This window comes from Epinephelus lanceolatus, chromosome 3 (assembly GCF_041903045.1).
Source record: "Epinephelus lanceolatus isolate andai-2023 chromosome 3, ASM4190304v1, whole genome shotgun sequence".
Lineage (NCBI taxonomy): Eukaryota > Metazoa > Chordata > Actinopteri > Perciformes > Serranidae > Epinephelus > Epinephelus lanceolatus.
The window spans coordinates 50338106-50357769 of NC_135736.1; the positions used below are offsets into that span (position 1 = coordinate 50338106).

Here is a 19664-nt window from a genome sequence, read left to right on the forward strand (position 1 = left end):
CCTCACAGCTCCTATTGTGACTGTCAGACTTCAGACTCTGCATCTGTTGTTCTACGATCAGTTTTCACACTGGACGATAAACATGCTCTGCATCACTGGTTTTGGACGTGATCGTTAATCCCTCCTCCTGGATTCAGTGTTCTTCTCTCTCGAGGTTAGTAACCGTCCAAACTCAGGTGAAACAAAACAGCCTCAGAGATCTTCACATCGTTTCGAGCGCTGGAAATCCTGATTCAGCTGATCCCCCTGTGGCTTCAGTCAGGACGCAGTTTGGTGTTTGTCTTAAAAACTGACCCTGTGAATCTCCTGTGACCTCCAACACAAGGAGACTTGAACCAGATGAGGAAACGTGCTGATCGTCTTGGAGCTGGTGTGCAACATAAGTTTCTCAGAATATTTCTCTTAAAAAGCGTCTTCCTTCCTTTCACAGATATCAACAAAAATCCAGACGATGAAACTGATGAAGAGTCGTGAGTTCAGCATCGACTCCGCTGCTGAGAAGTGAGTCCACATGTGGTTCATCATTTCCTCTTCGTTCCATTTACAGCTGCAGGCTGTGATTTCATGAACCACATCCCCTCCTCCTCCTCCTCTTCCTCCTCTTCTTCCTCCCCTCCTCTCTGTGTTGGTGGTTCATATTCACAGAGAGGAACTCAACTCTCCTTCTTTCATCCAAGAGTTCCAGTATTTTTTTCCTCAGCCTCAGCAGTGTGACCTTGTTTCTGTATCCACACACACACACACACACACACACACACACACACACACACACAGGCATAATGGTTATATCATTTACAACAGCATGAACCAAATCTTTAAAGCAGCTCTAATGCTTATTTTAATAACCTCACTGTACGAGAGGATGTTCAGCTCCTCTCAGCTTTATACAGTGTCAGCTCATTGGTACGGTGGCCCTGAGGGTCAAAACACAACAACATTTCAGATGTTGATATAAAATGACGTTATGATGCTGCGCGTGTTACAGTCGGCCGTAACGCTATGATGCTGCGCGTGTTACAGTCGGCCGTAACGTTATGATGCTGCGCGTGTTACAGTCGGCCGTAACGCTATGATGCTGCGCGTGTTACAGTCGGCCGTAACGCTATGATGCTGCGCGTGTTACAGTCGGCCGTAACGCTATGATGCTGCGCGTGTTACAGTCGGCCGTAACGCTATGATGCTGCGCGTGTTACAGTCGGCCGTAACGTTATGATGCTGCGCGTGTTACAGTCGGCCGTAACGTTTTGACGTTTTTCTCTAAACCCAACCACCTGCTTGTTTTGTTGATGCCTGGTGTTGTTTGTGGCATCCTGGAACGTCCACAGCCGTCTGTGTCTCACACTGTAACATACTTTCTTGTTATAACAGGAACTTTTTATAACTTTACCTGATACTATTTTTTTTTCTGCTGGTGTGGCATCAATATGCAACCGTACTTACTTACACTAGATGGCACAAAAAAGTGGTCACATGGGAGGAGGGGTAGAGACACAACAACAAAACAACATGGTCATTCCTTATGTCACAGGAGTATCTAAAGAAACTCAGGAGGATCTTCAACAAACACCACATCCCTGTGCACTTTAAACCCAGCAACACACTGAGACAGAAACTTGTCCACGCTGAGGACAAAACACCCAGACAGGAGCAGAGTCATGTAGTGTGAGCAGCTCAGTGCAGCCAGGAGTGCACAGATTTATACACTGGTGAAACTAAGCAACTGCTCCACAAACACATGGCACAGCACAGGAGAGCCAGCTCGCAGGTCAACACTCAGCTGTCCACTTCCATCTACAGGAGAAGGGACACTCCTTTGAGGACAGCAATGTGCACATCTTGGCCAGAGAAGAAAGATGGATTGAAAGAGGCGTAAAAGAAGCCGTCTACGTCAAGCTGAACGACCATCATTAACCAGAGGGGGTGGCTTACAACACCACTTCTCACCCACCTACACTGCAGTCCTGAGGTCCCTCCCAAGTGACGTCACACACATTCACACCTGGTCCCACCTGACCCTAACGACTCACATGTGACCTTAACGACCTTTAAAGCCATTAATTCATTTTTCAATCATCAGAACATTGATCTGAAACTGTCAACAGTCTGGACTCAGATGCTTGACTGCTTACCAGAGGAACAGTGAGGAGCTGCGTCGGCCTGAGCTGATCAGGTGATCGATCACTCATCAATACAGACTGTGAAGTGTCTTGTTTTAGAGCAGCAGCAGGGAAGTGCATGCTCTGATCTTAATGACCCAACTTTTATCTAGGCTAAGCTTTTTATGGGAAGAGCACATTAAAAAGTTATGAGAGGATGCTCTGGAAATACATAAGGATGAATCAAATTAGCCCCATTACTGGGTGCACTGGCTCCCCTCAGTGCTGCGTTCAAGAACACATCAGATGTTCTTTGAAGCCGAAGCCTTTTGTGAGACTTCGCTGCTCTCCTTTCCCTCTTGGTGTCTGTCGCTGCCTGGGGAGGACCAGCGGTGACGTGGGGGGAAACCTGGATCCAGATCTGAGCAGCTGATTTGTGCTTCAACAGGTCAACGCTGAACCAACTGGTGTCTTGGCACGCTGCTCTGCAGTATGTGTTTGACATAAAAAAGCATCTTTAAATATCATTCCTGGAGCTTCACTGGTCCCGGTGATGGCACTAAAGCAAACTCAAATTAAGGTCCATCCTCTTGGGAGCAGAAATAGCATCACTGAATTTCAGGTAAATCTGCTTCATTCAGCTCGTTTGGCCTCTGTGAGTGAGTGAGAATGTTTTACTCAGGCTCCGACGGGCCATCAGGTCATGCTGCAAAACCAGACGGGCTGACGCACCTTCTTAGCCACCAGACCTCCACCAGAAATGTTGGATAAAAATTTGAGGGGAAAAACAGAAAAACCTGTCGGCAGCAGCCCGCTTAATGTTGGAGCAGTCCATCTCAGTAATGGTTAAATCAGTGATACTCAACTTACGGCCCGTGGGCCAAGTCTGGCCCTCTGCAGGGTGCCGGGTGGCCCCCAAAACATTTCCTAATTCACACTGGGATTTTTGAATACTTTGAATATACACTAAGGTGCCGTAAGACTGCCACGTGGCAACCGCCCTGACACCCGCCTACCCGCAGGAGCGTTCCCCAAAAAAGCCAAGTGTTCTTAAAAAGCAGCTGCTGCCACTACGGTCCAGGGCTGTGATGACGGGCAGGTGCTTCAGTGAACGTCTGAGTAGACTGGCGACATAAGCAACAGCAAACTGTAACAAGACAATGGAAAACCAGAGATTTCAGCTGTGGGCGGCTGTGGCTCAGGTGGAGCAGGTTCCTTGAACAGGACACTGAACCCCAAAGTGCTCCTGATGGCTGTTCATCAGTGTGTGTGTGCTTTAACCTGCAGGTGGCACCTTGTACGGTAGCCTCAGCCACCTGTGTGTGATTGATTGATTGACTGATCTGTTTATTTAAGTGTCAAACACCATAATTGGTGCCCAGCCCTCATGGGCTTATTAGACACTGAACAGTAAATAATACATCAAATAATTCCACGATTACATCCATGATAACCACGTGACATAATACATAACAGAGCAAAACCTCTGAAAATAGGGCCACATACAAATAAAAAAAATTAAAAAAAAAATTTGTTATACAGGGTACAGAATATTTTGCCGCAAGTACCACACCTTTTCTATAAATTTTGCCAAAGCAAAAACATTATTTTCAAACAACCAACACAGAATCTCACCTTCATATTTCCAAAATAGATCAGGATTTTTTAACTGAATTGATTCAAAAAGAGAATTCCTTAAATCACCATATAAAGGACAATGAAAAACAAAATGAAATTCATCTTCCACAACCTGGAGATCACAAAATTCACACAAACGTAAATCTTCTTGTATGCCTTTAAATCTTCCCACTTCTACTGCCAGAGGTAAGGTACCAGTTCTCAATTGAGCACAGAGGGACCTCTGCCTTCTCTTTAAATTAAGGACAATATAAGGTTCTGTAGCATAGTCATTCTTAAACTGAACATAATTTCTGAGCTTTGGCTTCTTCCATATATCCTGTTTCCATTGATCTTCATACTTCATAAACATTTTTTGTTCAACACAATTTATATTACATTGCAGATCATTTCTGAACATTATATGCATGTCAGACAATATTATTGAGACCTCTCTAGACCAGGGATGATGGTTTGCCTTGTCCCAATTAAAAATTTTCCTAGTTAGCCTTTCCTCTGGCAGACTGACAAGACGGTTCCACAATCTCACCATCTCACATCTTTGTTTTATAATACATGGATCCCATCCTGCATCCCCTTCAATAGCTACCTTTGCAGCATATTTATGCACACCAAGAAAACACCTCAAAGCACGATTCTGAACCGAGTTACACTCAAAAACTTCTTCAAAGCCCCAAACCCCTGCAGCATAAAACAAAACTGAGTCAACCAAGGATTTATAAAGTTGTGTAAATGTAGAAAAACCAAGATACGTACATGACTTCATTTTACTCAACACACAGCCTAACGCTCTTCCAGCGGACTCTGCTAATATTTTTCTTCCCTCTGAAAACTTCATATTTTCATCAAAGACAAAACCAAGATATTTATAATGACAGGTGTACTTTAAAGGCACAGAGCCAAACTGAAATGTACGCTTACTCTGTAATTCGCTTTTTTTCCTAAAATGAACAATTTGTGTTTTTTCACTATTAATGGCAAGACGCCATTTACTGCACCAAGAATTCATAATATTCAGCATATTTTGTAAATTGACTTCATTTTCAGCAATCAGAATAATGTCATCTGCATAAAGCAGAATACTTAGATTCATATCCTCTATTGGAACACCAAGATTAACCTGTTTAATTTCTTGAGCTAGTTCATTTATGTAAAGAGCGAATAGAGAAGGGGAAAGTAAATCTCCCTGCTTCACCCCAGAAGGCGTTGGGAACCAGTCCGTTCTTGAGTTATTTACTTGTACACAAGCAATGGGGTCTCTATGAAGGGTTTTTATAGCGTTAAAGAATTTTCCATTGATACCAGATGAAAGTAATTTAAACAACAAAAGGTCTCGGTTAACACAATCAAACGCCTTTTTAAAATCAACAAAGCATGCAAAAGTACTTTTACCCTTCTCCAAACGAGCTCTCACCACAGAAGATGACACGTAAATATGATCAATACAGGCCCTATTTTTCCTAAAACCATTCTGCTCATCTACTAACCCTCCATTAGATTCCAAAAAATTATTAAGTCTGTTATTAAGGACTCCTGAATAAACTTTGTAGACTGTGCTAATCAAACTAATGCCTCTATAATTTAACGGTACTCTGGAGTCATCTTTTATAGATTTCAGGATGGGTTTAATAATTGATCTATTCCACACAGATGGGATAATACCATTATGAAAACATGTGACACAAGCAATGTAGAACATTACATAAGTTAGGGTTTTTAAGGACCTCATTAGGGAGGTCCTCAATGCCCACAGCTTTATTTTCTTTAGCTTTGTCTAGCACTTTAAGTACCTCCTCTACTGTAATCTCACTGTTCAGTAGATCATTTTGATGGTATATGATATTATTCATCCCAGTTTCCATCTCAAGTTTTACTTTACAGATTTCTTCTAAGAAGAGATCATCAAATAAAGTGGAACTACTACAAGCATATAAATTACTGTAATCTTTTTCCCACTTTTTTAATATTTGACCAGACTCAAAAGAGGATTCACCATTTTCCATTAAAACCTCCATGGGTATTAATGTTTTCTTTTTTGGTCCTAACTTGTGTATTTCCCTCCAGAATTGCTGAGGGTTACCAGTTTGTAGTTGTTCTAACTTGAGAGCATGGCCTCTTTTAAGCACTTTTAATTCTTTCATTACCGCAGCATTGCTGCTGCAGCACTCGCTTTCATTCTTGTTGCTGTTTCTGGAGGCTCGCCCTGGTTTCTCGTGATCCCCCATAATTTTGTCCAAAATGGGGCACTTCACCTCCCAAAGCGAAGATGTAAACTTTACACCGGGTTTTGTACAAGTTTGTTCAAAGTTTGTTCAAAAGTTTGTTCAAAAGTTTGAGAATGCCAGCACGCAAACACACTCACGCGGCCATCACTGTGAATGTGTGAATGTGTGTGTGACTGTGTGAATGTGACTCGTCGTGTGGCAGCACTTTGGTTTCAGGATCAGCAGATGGATTTGTTTTTGGTTCAGCCGTTGTTAAAATCACAGACGTTTGGTTTGTTCACACCACAAACAAACCGCACCAGAGTCTGTTTGGAGGCGGAGCCAGACCCACCTTTTCGAGCGGCCTCGGTCTGGTTGATTGGTCGGCACCAGGGTTGGACTGACAGCTTTCAGCCCAAACGAATTGCGCTAACAAACAAACGAACGCTGAACGCTCCTTCAGATGTTAATGTCGCGTATTGATATGTCTGACCTGATTCTTTTTCTCTGTGGAGCTGATGCAGGTCTACCTGAGAACCTCCCTCATGTGGTCATGTGACCTCTAGCATCTGATAAATGCCCCCCCAGGCAGCGCTGCGTCTCCTCCATTTTGCCTTCTTCGTTCTTTTCTTTTGTTAGATTCATTTGACAGTAAACTTTATTTGACTCGGCAAACTTTGTTGACTCCTCTGTGTTGCTCCCTGTTAAAACTGTTAAACTGTATCCTGGAGCCTGCTTCCTGTCATGTGACCAGATCAGACATACAGAGTGTCTCCTGGGTTTCACATTAAAGGTGTTCGAACTCTAACAGCTGGGTTGTTGCAGTAAACAACAACAGACATAACTAAAGCAGATAAATATACACTGTGACACCGAATAAGTCAAATGAAGAAAAAATTGAGTCTTGATCACATTTAAAATCACTTAAAAATGAACTGTAATCAACTCAAAGTGTTACTCCCTGATCGGCGCGGTACATTAAACATTAGCATGCTATTAACATCAGGTCAGATCAGCAGCTGTGTCTCACTGAGGCTTCAGGGCGAGAGGCTCACTGCTGCCTCAAGCAAATTGCTCCTGACGCAAGAAGTCCACGTTCCTTCGCTTCACTTCAAAGCCAGCGAGACGGAGAGGAGGTGCTCATTAGCATAGATTAGCATATACCTACAGACACACTTTCCAGCAGCCGGTGGTTTAAACTCTCCACAGTCGGAGGGGAGACGGCTTCTTCCACCTCATCCTTCACTTTCTCGTGTGGCAAGTAAACATCAGTGCTGCTGCCACGTCCTGTCATCATAATAAACATTAACGATGACTCTTAGCCTCTCTGACGTCCTTTATTGTACAGTTACCTAAACTATTCCCCACAAACATGCAGTCAACACTGTCTCCTCAGTATGTCCTACCAGCGTCTCCATCGCACTCGACTTCTTCCCCGACTGATCCACTTTGTGTCACCAGAAAAAAATAACACCCGAAGGTTGCTGTGTGTTGTCATGTCATTATACGCTACATTTTAGTGCTCAGCTCCCTCTTCACCATGACAGTCCAGTGCTGCGCCCGCATCGCTGCAGACACTGCATCAAACCACCGATCCATCTCACTGTGAACAAGACCCCGAGACACTTGAACTACCTCGTTTGAGGCGGTCCACCATTTTCTGGAGAACCATGGCCTCAGATTTGGAGGTGCTGACTCTGCTTCACACTCAGCTGCAGTCCGCCCCAGGTCATACAGAATAAAATAAAAAACACAATTCAAATGATGAAATCTTTCAGGCAGTTTTCATCCTCATTGCGTCTTCAAACATTTCACTGAGTTAAAAGAAGAATTTCTTCAACATCCAGGTAAGAAACAAAATATACAAGAGGAGGTTTCTTTATTTTGTAGAAACATTCGTGCAAAACTACATAAATTGTACACTGTTGATTAAAAACGAGGTTTATCAGAAGTCTGTTTGTGTAGAGTTCAAACAGCTGCAGTGTCTCCGTAGTCTCTGTTCCAGCGGACATAAAGCTCCAGAGTCTGAGCACCGACGCTTCTCTTAATCTTCTTCAGAGATTCAACAAAGTCTCTGAAACAAATGTTTCGGATCTGTGAAGAAAACAGAAGAATTAACGAAAATATTCACTCAAGTGTCGTTTGTTTGTGTTCGCACTGAGGAAGTCCGTTACCAAAATAAGAGCATCAGCACTGAAACATTTAAAATCTGTACGGCAACATCTTGATGTTGAAGACCGAAACAACTTGAGAGGACTCCGAGACTTTGAGGAGTCAGTTCAATTAATAATTAATCCACTGATTGGTCGATCACATAATTACATCATCTCACCTCGCTGGCGTCCATGTTCCTCACTTGTTCTGGACACAACTCTGCAGAAACAGACAAACACACCAGCACCAACAAACAAACACATCAGAACAGCAACATTCTCAGTTCTTAAAACAGCAGATATGAAAGAGTTAAGTTTCATACTTTATAAAACCTTTTTAAGACGACTTGAATGTGTAGAGACTGATGACACTGTACGCTGATGATGTGTCATTATATGTTTGTAGCCCAGATGTCGGCCTCTCTTTCCTTTCAGGTCTCTTTGACATATTTGGTTTCAGTCAATAAGCTACAAATATATGAAACAAAAGATATAACCATTGCAACGAGCGCTGACTGGACTCTCCCTCCAGGATTTTGCAATCGCAACAATTAACAAAAATTCAGCCAATCAAATAAACTCTACCAACTTTGTACCTGGCGACAATCAGGTGTAGCTGGTCCTGCAAATACCTTCTTTGCTTAAAGTATTGTTAGGTCAAGGTGAGGTCACTCTATAAACCTGTGACCTCACCTGCACATTTCCTTATCTTCCTCTCTACCAAGAGAGATATGTATATGTTTTGTTTTATATTTATATGTGCAAATAAATAAAAGTAAAAAAAAAAAGTCACTGATTGCTCATAATCATAAGCTCCAAATCTCAGACAGCATCACGACTACTTTTTCACTTGCCCCAAAAATTCTTTGCAAAAAAGCACCTATAAACATCACAACATGCACAATTGTTTTTTAGAAAAGCTGCAGTGAAATCAGGGATTCAGGCCGCAACAGTCCTCTTCTGCGGTGATGTGGGCACTGTGTCGGACCGTCGTGGTTCAGAGGGAGCTGAGCCAGAAGGCGAGGCTTTCGACTTCCTGCTCCATCTACGTCCCAAACCTCACCTATGGTCATGAGCTCTGGGTAGTGACCGAAATGAGCTTCCTCTGTAGGGTGTCTGGGCTCAGCCTTAGAGATAGGGGGAGGAGTCAGACATCTGGAGGGAGCTCGGAGTAGAGCCGCTGCTCCTTCATGTTGAGGTGGTTCAACATCTGATCAGGATCCTCCTGGTCCAGCTGGTAGGAGGCCCCGGGGCAGACCCAGAACACACTGGAGGGATTATAGATCTCATCTGGTCTGGGAACACCTCGTGGTCCTCCAGGAGGAGCTGGAGAGTGTTGCTGGGGAGAGTAACGTCTGGAGGACTGTACTCGGCCTTCTGCCCCCGAGACCCAGCCCCGGATAAGAGGAGGATGAAAATGGATGAATAATCCCAAACACTGTCAATAGACTGACGGGTAATAACCTATCAGGACCACCTGAGTGCCTCATTTCGTTCACCTTGCTCACCTGAATCCTTTTCAGGTCTGATAGTTTTACACAAACACTGATTCAAAAACTGTATCTCACCTCTGATTGGTCCCAGGGAGGCGTCTTTAGCCAGTGAGGTGAGGTCACTGCCGGAGTAACCCTCCGTCATCCTGAACGATCAGAAACAGAGACAAAGATAAAGTTCAGGTGTTTTTTAATGTGTCGCCGCCCTCTGCAGCATCCCTGTGTGATGGCACAGGTACAGTACACATCCACAGAAGATCAACATCATCTGTGACGTAACGACGTGTTTGATGATGAGGTGTAGAGGGCGCACCTGCTCAGCTGGCGCAGCTCTCTGTGTGTCAGCGGGTTGCTGTGTTTCTCCAACAGGTTCTTCAGCAGCTTGAAGCGAGTCTGACAACGACAGCAGCGTCACGTCAGTCAGACAAACCCGCACAGATTTCATATTTCTATATATTATAATAATATTATATTATTATAGGGATGAACTCACCTCCTCAACTGGCAGAGCGACGTACACGCGCTTAGCAAAACGTCTGCAAACACAAAATGAAAGATGAGTTTGGCTGCTGATGTACAAAATGTAGCTGAACTTCAGATTCAGTGACAGTGAAGATATTTTAATCAGCCGCTCTTCATCTCCTCTGGACTACATGCTGAGGTTCAGTCTCACAAAACGACCACAGCGTCCGTCCACACCTTAACGGTCCTTAAAATGCTCGATAAAAGTGGAAACATCTTTAGCTCGATGACAGCTGGACAACTCCACTTGCTGATCAGGATCATGTGACACTGAATCTGACCTGAGAACGGCCTCGTCCAGCTCCTGAGGCCTGTTGGTGGCTCCCATCACCAAAACCCGGTCATCACCTCCTGACTGGACCTGAACAAGAGTTCATACATCAGTGTTTGTTAGTGCCACACCAAGAAGAGGCGTAACGTCAGCTGGGCAAATAAATATATTTCTATGTGTACGTCACCCCGTCAAACTCAATGAGGAATTCAGTCTTGAGGCGTCGGCTGGCGTCGTGTTCGCCCTCCCTCCGTTCACACAGCAGACTGTCCACTTCATCTGGACACACAAACATCACGACTGTCATACATCATCATTAATCACCAGGATGGAAGTCAGAGACGTTAATGAGATCCACCTGCTGCCGCCGAGGTTTGTGGGTATTTAGACACGTCGTGAAAATTTTTTTTACTTCAGTTGATCATCTGAATAAAACGTGTTCACCTGAATACTGTCACACCTGCTGCCATCAACTTCACCCCCCCCCCCACTCATGTGTGACCCCCTGCAGTGACTGTACGGCCACCAGGACTGGCCCACCCACTGATGAAGAGGAGGAGTTACCGATGAAGATGATGGAGGGCTGCAGCTCTCGGGCCACAGAGAACAGAGCTCGAACCAGCTTCTCGCCTTCACCCACCTGCAGACAGACAGACAGACAGACGTCACTGCAGCACGTCCTTCGTCTCAGCGCTCAGTGATGTCATCGTAAGTTGGGTTAACACGTTTCTCAGAGCGGCGGTATGAAGTGAACTGTTTCCAGATTCACAGCTACTTACATATTTGGAGGTTAAACTGGCGGCGCTGATGTTGAAGAAGGTGGCGTTGGATTCAGCTGCCACAGCTTTCGCCTGGAGGAGATAAAAGCATCGCACAGATACAGGAAACATTAAAATCCTGAGTGTGTGGCGTCATATGTGTGAATGTTACGATGTGTATTTCCTGGTTCACACACTGGTCTTGATGCTACGTATTCATGTCGGACGGATTTTAAAAAAAACCCCAGAATGATTACTACTTGTGAAAGTTGAAAATATTAGTGCGATAAAATGTAATTTGATTTAATGATTTTATTTGTTATATGTAAGAATTTATCAAACTAAATTATTAATTTATCATCGACAGGAACAAACGAAGTAAAAACAGCCCTGAAATCAAACCCAGGTCATCAGTGACCTCTGCTGCTTCTTCTGGTTTCTCAGACTCACCAGCATCGTCTTGCCGTTACCGGGCGGACCGAACAGAAGAAGACCTCTGGCTGGAGTCCGCAGTCCTGTAAACAGCTAGAGAAGAAGAAAATCTGCTGACAGACGTTTAAATCTAAAATCTGGATTTTTTATTGCTGCATGTTTTTTCATTGTTTGATCTGAAGACACCAAAACACTTCCTCTAAACTTCAATAAACCGACTGTTCAGTAAATAACAAAATTAAAAAGTCTTTAAATTAAAAAACTCAGTAAAATGAAAACAGTTGGTTAAAACAACAACAATAAAATGGAAAAAGGTAAAATAAATCAAATCAATAAAATTTAAAAGCCAGTAAATCTTCATTTCACTGTCGACTGACTTGAACTCACCTCGGGTCTCAGCGCCGGCAGGATGACGATCTCCTGCAGCGCCTGCTTTGCCAAATCCTGACCGGCAACGTCTTCGAACCTGACGGATGAACCGCTGAAACAGAAACCATCAACACAACCAGTAAACCACCACAGATACGTGTCAATACCAGTTAACCAATGACAGCATCACGTCACTGCCACTGACACAGAGTCACAAAGATCCGATGCTTCTCTCTCTGGACTCTCGGAAACTGTGACGAACTTTTTTAACCTTTTTCCCACAGACACGTTCACCAGCACATCAGGAGAAAGCAGCGTTGTCCACATTCAGCCACAAAGATGTTCCTATTCTGCAGATTCAGACTCGAGCACGCCACGCCCACACAGCCAGAAACTGTTTGCTTCCTGTTCACCTGATTCTCTTCGCCTGGAGCTTAGCTGTAAGCACTTCCTGTATTAAAGCTCCGCCCTGTGTTCAGCGTCAGAACTGCAGACCTAGAACTAAGAACAGGGTCCAAGAAGAAGCTCTGTGCTGAGTTTTGGTGTCTGACAAAGATCTGTTAGTCTGACTGGACTTCCTGGGTCAGATTTCATGTCTCACCTGTACCTGAAGATCAGTCAGGTTTCAATCAGACCGCCGTCCCTCGGCCGCGACGAGCTCCTAAAACATTTCAGACGGTTTCATAGCGAGTAAAAAGCTCCGTGTAGTTCGTTCTCTCACCTGTCAACAATCTCGTTCAGAATGAGGTTGGCGAGTTTCTCGTCTACGTTTTTCAGGTTCTTTGTGTGTTTCTTCTTCAGCGGCGTCGACGTTGGGGAGCTGACTTTAACGGCGCGGCGACAGTTTCTACCCTGCAGGACCAACACAGGAAGTGTTTGTGTTAATGAGCGTGCGACACCACAGCCCTCAGTGCACGTGACCTGCAGCGATGGAGGGCGACCTGGAGTTCACCTTCAAAGTAAACACACCTTACTGTTCCTGTTAGTGTGGGCGGGGCGGCGCTGGGAGCTGAGGTTTGATGAGCGATGGAGGCCTGCCGAGGAGGAGGAGGAGGAGGAGGAGGTCTTTAGTCGGCTGGATGCTGCTGGATTAACAGAGTCTCTCTTCCTCGAGACAGCGCCACCTGCTGACCACACACACACACACACACACACACACACACACAGAGCAGTGTGGACATTTTCACCAACCTGACCTAATGAAGCACCTTTTTTTTCTCCTCCGGAACATGAACATGTTCAACATGTAAAATATCTTTAACAAGTTTCCATGTGACTATGGACGTGCGGTTTGTTGTCGCCTCCTCTAAAGCCGGACAGGACGTACCTGAGCGCAGGTGGGCGTGGTTAGTGCTGTCAGTGTTAATGTCCGTCTGAGCTCTGGACCTGGAGAGCACCGTGGCTAAAACAACAGGAACAAAGGAAAACTGTTCACATAGTGAAAGAGGAAGAGAAGAAAAGAAAGGATGCAGGTCAAAAATATACCACATAGAGATGCAAAACATGTACTAGGGATGCACCGATCTGATATCTGGATTGAATATCAACCCCGATATCATCAAAATAGATGGATCGGGTATCAGAAAATGCGACCTATACCTGAGGCGATCCTTTCCCTTTAAATCTACTGTGACGTGAGCTACGTCACACGTCATGGAGCGAAGGAGAGAATCTGCTGTGTGGAGGTATTTCACACTATTTCACCTGCTGTTGCACAAGTGTTTATTTCTGTTAAAAATAAATAGTTCATCATTGAATTAATCTGTTGCATCTTGTTTCATTTTATCTTAGGAAAGAACTGTGTCGTCATCAATGCCTGATGCCTCTAGTCTTTACTGTTCTACATGTAAAGGTGTATAGCTTTTAGCTCAACCATGGTATCAGATCGGTATCGGGTATCAGTTGATACTCAAAGCCACAGCATCGGGATCAGAACTGAAAAAGCTGGATCAGTGCAACGCTAACACCTGCATAGCGATACAAAACAAAAACAAAGTGACGCAAAACCTCCTCAAAGAGACGAAGAGACATAAAACAACCACAAAGAGACACAAACAGAACAGACGCTCTGTCTCTGAGACACCTCCGTTGGACACTGAAACCTGGGTAGAGCTGTGACTGAGCCTGAAGCAGTCCAGTGGACTTTGACCATCAGTGTGAATCTTACCTAAAGACTGCAGTCGGTCTTTCGCCATGATCAGGTTGGTGGTCATCTTGTTCTGCAGCCGTCTGTCTCGCTCATATTTCTCTCCTGGAAAAGAGACAAACAAAATCACATGTAGATACTCAGAGCAGCTGAGATTCAACCTCTCAAAGAAAACCAGCAACAAAATGAAATAAATCAGGATGAAACAAACTGAGACTCCAGTTACAGCTGTTTACAGTTTTATAAAGTGTAGACGTGTCCTCCCTCCCTCCTGCTGGTCACGGAGGGAACTGTGGACTCACCGCTTCCTGAGATCTGGATGGCGATGCCTTTCTCCAGCTCGCTGATCCCTCGCTGGTACCAGCCCACCGCCTGCTGCTTGTCACCTGACAACACATCAGTCAATGACAACGAGCCGCACACTCTGACATCATTCACAGAGGAGCAGTTTGATTCTAGTTCAACACCACAAAGTAAAAGTTCGCAGTTAAAGTACGAGGATCAGTGATGCAGCAGCGCACGGACTGAACTGTTTCCTACAGCAGAGCAGCAAAGAGAAATATGTGAGGCTTTGGTATTCTTCAACTGGAACTCAGTTTGTCAATAAATGTCCGATGAGTCAACAGTTAATGAAACGTGTCCAGTACTGACAGAGAGTGCTGCAGCAGTGAAACAGGAAGTGATGTAACCACTCTGTCCATGCCATCAGTGTCCATCCACTGACTGTTTCTGTCTCTTGACAGGCTCAGATTGTGATTCTGAGTGTCTGACAGCATTATGAAAGGATCCTTACAGAGATAGAGCTTTGTGTTTAACCAGAAACAGCCCCAAAATCAGTGTCACCACCAGACTCCATTTAAACAATCATGTTTTCACATCTAACTTGGTGAATTAAGGGTTAATTTCAACAAAACCAGAGTTGGTGATTGTTGGAGCAGTGGAAAGACAAACCAAGAAGGTTTCTGTGAGTTTTATTTTGTTTCTGTCGACTTTGAAGTGTGTTTAACGATTTAATTGAATGAAAGCCTGTCTCTGTCCAACACATACAGTCCATCAGACACATACAGTCCATCTGACACACACAGTCCATCAGACACATACAGTCCATCTGACACATACAGTCCATCTGACACACACAGTCCATCTGACACACACAGTCCATCAGACACATACAGTCCATCTGACACACACAGTCCATCTGACACATACAGTCCATCTGACACACACAGTCCATCTGACACATACAGTCCATCTGACACATACAGTCCATCAGACACATACAGTCCATCTGACACACACAGTCCATCTGACACACACAGTCCATCTGACACATACAGTCCATCTGACACACACAGTCCATCTGACACATACAGTCCATCTGACACACACAGTCCATCTGACACACACAGTCCATCTGACACATACAGTCCATCTGACACATACAGTCCATCTGACACATACAGTCCATCAGACACATACAGTCCATCTGACACACACAGTCCATCTGACACATACAGTCCATCTGACACACACAGTCCATCTGACACATACAGTCCATCTGACACACACAGTCCATCTGACACACACAGTCCATCTGACACATACAGTCCATCAGACACATACAGTCCATCTGACACATACAGTCCATCTGACACACACAGTCCATCAGACACACACAGTCCATCTGACACACACAGTCCATCAGACACATACAGTCCATCAGACACATACAGTCCATCTGACACATACAGTCCATCAGACACACACAGTCCATCTGACACACACAGTCCATCAGACACATACAGTCCATCAGACACATACAGTCCATCTGACACATACAGTCCATCAGACACACACAGTCCATCTGACACACACAGTCCATCAGACACATACAGTCCATCAGACACACACAGTCCATCAGACACACACAGTCCATCAGACACATACAGTCCATCTGACACACACAGTCCATCAGACACACACAGTCCATCAGACACACACAGTCCATCAGACACATACAGTCCATCAGACACATACAGTCCATCTGACACACACAGTCCATCAGACACACACAGTCCATCTGACACACACAGTCCATCTGACACACACAGTCCATCTGACACACACAGTCCATCACACACATACAGTCCATCACACACATACAGTCCATCACACACATACAGTCCATCTGACACATACAGTCCATCTGACACATACAGTCCATCAGACGCATACAGTCCATCAGACGCATACAGTCCATCTGACACACACAGTCCATCTGACACATACAGTCCATCTGACACACACAGTCCATCTGACACATACAGTCCATCTGACACACACAGTCCATCTGACACATACAGTCCATCTGACACATACAGTCCATCTGACACATACAGTCCATCAGACACATACAGTCCATCTGACACACACAGTCCATCTGACACATACAGTCCATCTGACACACACAGTCCATCTGACACATACAGTCCATCTGACACACACAGTCCATCTGACACACACAGTCCATCTGACACATACAGTCCATCAGACACATACAGTCCATCTGACACATACAGTCCATCTGACACACACAGTCCATCAGACACACACAGTCCATCTGACACACACAGTCCATCAGACACATACAGTCCATCAGACACATACAGTCCATCTGACACATACAGTCCATCAGACACACACAGTCCATCTGACACACACAGTCCATCAGACACATACAGTCCATCAGACACATACAGTCCATCTGACACATACAGTCCATCAGACACACACAGTCCATCTGACACACACAGTCCATCAGACACATACAGTCCATCAGACACACACAGTCCATCAGACACACACAGTCCATCAGACACATACAGTCCATCTGACACACACAGTCCATCAGACACACACAGTCCATCAGACACACACAGTCCATCAGACACATACAGTCCATCAGACACATACAGTCCATCTGACACACACAGTCCATCAGACACACACAGTCCATCTGACACACACAGTCCATCTGACACACACAGTCCATCTGACACACACAGTCCATCTGACACATACAGTCCATCTGACACACACAGTCCATCAGACACATACAGTCCATCTGACACACACAGTCCATCAGACACACACAGTCCATCTGACACACACAGTCCATCACACACATACAGTCCATCACACACATACAGTCCATCACACACATACAGTCCATCTGACACATACAGTCCATCTGACACATACAGTCCATCTGACACATACAGTCCATCTGACACATACAGTCCATCTGACACACACAGTCCATCTGACACACACAGTCCATCTGACACATACAGTCCATCTGACACACACAGTCCATCTGACACACACAGTCCATCTGACACACACAGTCCAGATGATCACGTTCTGTCAGAGCCACAGGACGTCACTGGAGAGGAGCTGAAGGAGCCGACCCCTGACCTGGATGATGCAGCTAAAATCCTGACATGTTTAGACTGTTGTGGCTCCATCTTGTGCAGTACGACAGTCGCTGAGGTTTGGACTCACCTCAGACTCTGGGACTGTGGACAACTGTTAATCATAGTTATTTAGAGATCAAGAAATAATGAGAATAATTAATAGCTGTCTGCTCTTCTCTGCTGACAGGCTTCAGCTCATCAATAATCAATCAGTGATAACACAGTGTGTGTGTGTGTGTGTGTGTGTGTGTGTGTGTGTGTGCACGCAATACATACTGGTACCCAAGTATGCATGAACCATTTTGTTAAACCATGATTCTGAACAACTTGAATCAGCTGCACATGTTCTAAATGGGTGTCATGCTTACAAAGCTCTGTATATTGCTCGTCATGATTGCATTGTCGATCTAATATCTGAGGCTGTGCAAAAAGCTTTACCATCAAGCGCTGCAAGGTATAAAAACTTGAGAGTGTTGCCAGGTTGGTTTGACCTGGATTATGACATCTTTGCCAACATCTCCAATACACCTGACATTGTTTTTGTTGATAGCCGCCACACGGAGGTCCTGATTTTGGAAGTAGGCTGTGTGTTTGACCTGTACATGGACCAGGCTTTCCATGACAAATACTCAAAATATCAACCATTACTCAAAATCATAACAAGTCTTGGTTACAAATGCAGATTCTCCGTACTCATATTTGGAAGCCTGGGCCATGTGTATAAATATACCACTAGTGGCCTGAACATTGCTGGCATATCTAAGTGCAGAGTAAAAAAGCTTGCTAAATGTTGCTCTGTTTCTGCTGTTATAGGCAGCTTGGCTGTATGGAGGAGAAGATGCTGTGTATTTCCATGAGTGACCAGTACTGTCTTCTTGACCCCTTTTGTATTTGATTCCCTGCCATACTTAATGTAATTGGTGGAATCAAATAAAGAATTCAAATGTGTGTGTGCGCAATATTTCTTCACCGTGTGAAATAATTTCTTGTATTCTGCTTTAATGCCCTGTTTCATTGTGTTTACTTTTGTATATAATCTGTAATGTGTGTCTTCTGATACAGCAGTGACAATAAGGCACTGATTGATTGATTGATTGATTGATTGATTGACTGACTGCGACCAGTCCCAATAAAGTCACCTGATCTAAAAACCGCTGTTGCTGTGCTACAAAGCTTGTCTCTCTCAGACCAGACTCCATACAGAAATCACCTGGTTTAATTTAACTCTAAGCAAACACACACAGCTGCCATAAGGAGCCCTGAATGTACCGATACACACCCTTTACGGTGAGTGTTTGCACTCGGGTGCATCACACACATCCAGCAGCGAGTATTTATTGACTTCGGAAGCCCTCAGACATTTCCTCCATTCAGCGGAACGACGGTTAAAACGGTTGATTTTCTAACGGAGTTCGGTGTTTTAAATGAGCGTCGGTTACCTTGCTCATCCTCATCGATCCTCAGTGCCGCAGAGATGAACTCGAAGGCCCGCCCGTGGTGGCTCCTGACCCGCTGGCCTCGCTCCGGGCTCCCGCTGCCGCCGGGCTGCTCCGCGGCTCTGACAGCGGCCACGGTGCGGCTCCACAGCCCGCAGAGGAGCGACCGGAGCAGGGACAGCGCGGCCAACAGCGGGGAGGACACGGACCACAGCGCGCCCAGCTTTCCGGTACCGGTAACGGCGGCACCGTCACCAGCGGCGGCTCTGTCCGCCGGCCCCGCGGAGCTGCCGGTCCACTGCCTGCTTCCCCCGGGACTCATTCACGGCCATATCACAGCATCCCGGTCCGGTTCAGCCAGAGAGCCGCTGCTCACCGTTCAGATAAACGGCTGCTGCTGCTTTGTGTTTAGGGACTGTTCGGTACTTGTCAGGCGGGGGGAGGAGAAACAGCAGAAAAAATAACTGTTAATAACTGATAATAACAACTAATAGCCTCACTACTAATAATTAATGAATTTTATATGATAAAAAAAAAAAAACCCTGATCTGTCACTGAGCTTTTGAACGATCCTTTGGGGTCCAGTGAGTGTGAGAAAAAATAAAATAAATTAAAAAAACCCTACTTTTCGTTTTTCTCTCCGGGACACAAAAACATGATGGCTGATGAA

The 19664-nt window shown here is 44.9% G+C and overlaps 1 protein-coding gene across 3 annotated transcripts; it reads right to left on the reverse strand.

Moving 5' to 3' along the window:
• Nucleotides 1-7800: 7800 nt before the first annotated feature.
• LOC117255681 (spastin) lies at nucleotides 7801-19659 on the reverse strand. Of its 3 annotated transcripts, none has more exons than XM_033624808.2 (17): nucleotides 18998-19652; nucleotides 14385-14468; nucleotides 14104-14187; nucleotides 13264-13338; nucleotides 12906-13063; nucleotides 12658-12788; nucleotides 11955-12048; nucleotides 11586-11660; nucleotides 11157-11228; nucleotides 10942-11017; nucleotides 10565-10656; nucleotides 10388-10467; nucleotides 10078-10120; nucleotides 9898-9977; nucleotides 9660-9730; nucleotides 8271-8311; nucleotides 7801-8032 (listed from the first exon to the last, which is right to left on the reverse strand). In XM_033624808.2, exons 1-17 carry the CDS (start codon nucleotides 19314-19316, stop codon nucleotides 7907-7909), a joined length of 1701 nt encoding a protein of 566 aa, XP_033480699.2. In that variant the 5' UTR covers nucleotides 19317-19652; the 3' UTR covers nucleotides 7801-7906. The 3 variants fall into 3 exon arrangements, 1 of the variants encoding a protein (XP_033480699.2); XR_013490803.1 differs by having other exon boundaries at nucleotides 7924-8032; nucleotides 8271-9468; nucleotides 18998-19659; XR_013490804.1 differs by having other exon boundaries at nucleotides 7924-8032; nucleotides 8271-9468; nucleotides 12906-13060; nucleotides 18998-19655.
• Nucleotides 19660-19664: the final 5 nt, after the last annotated feature.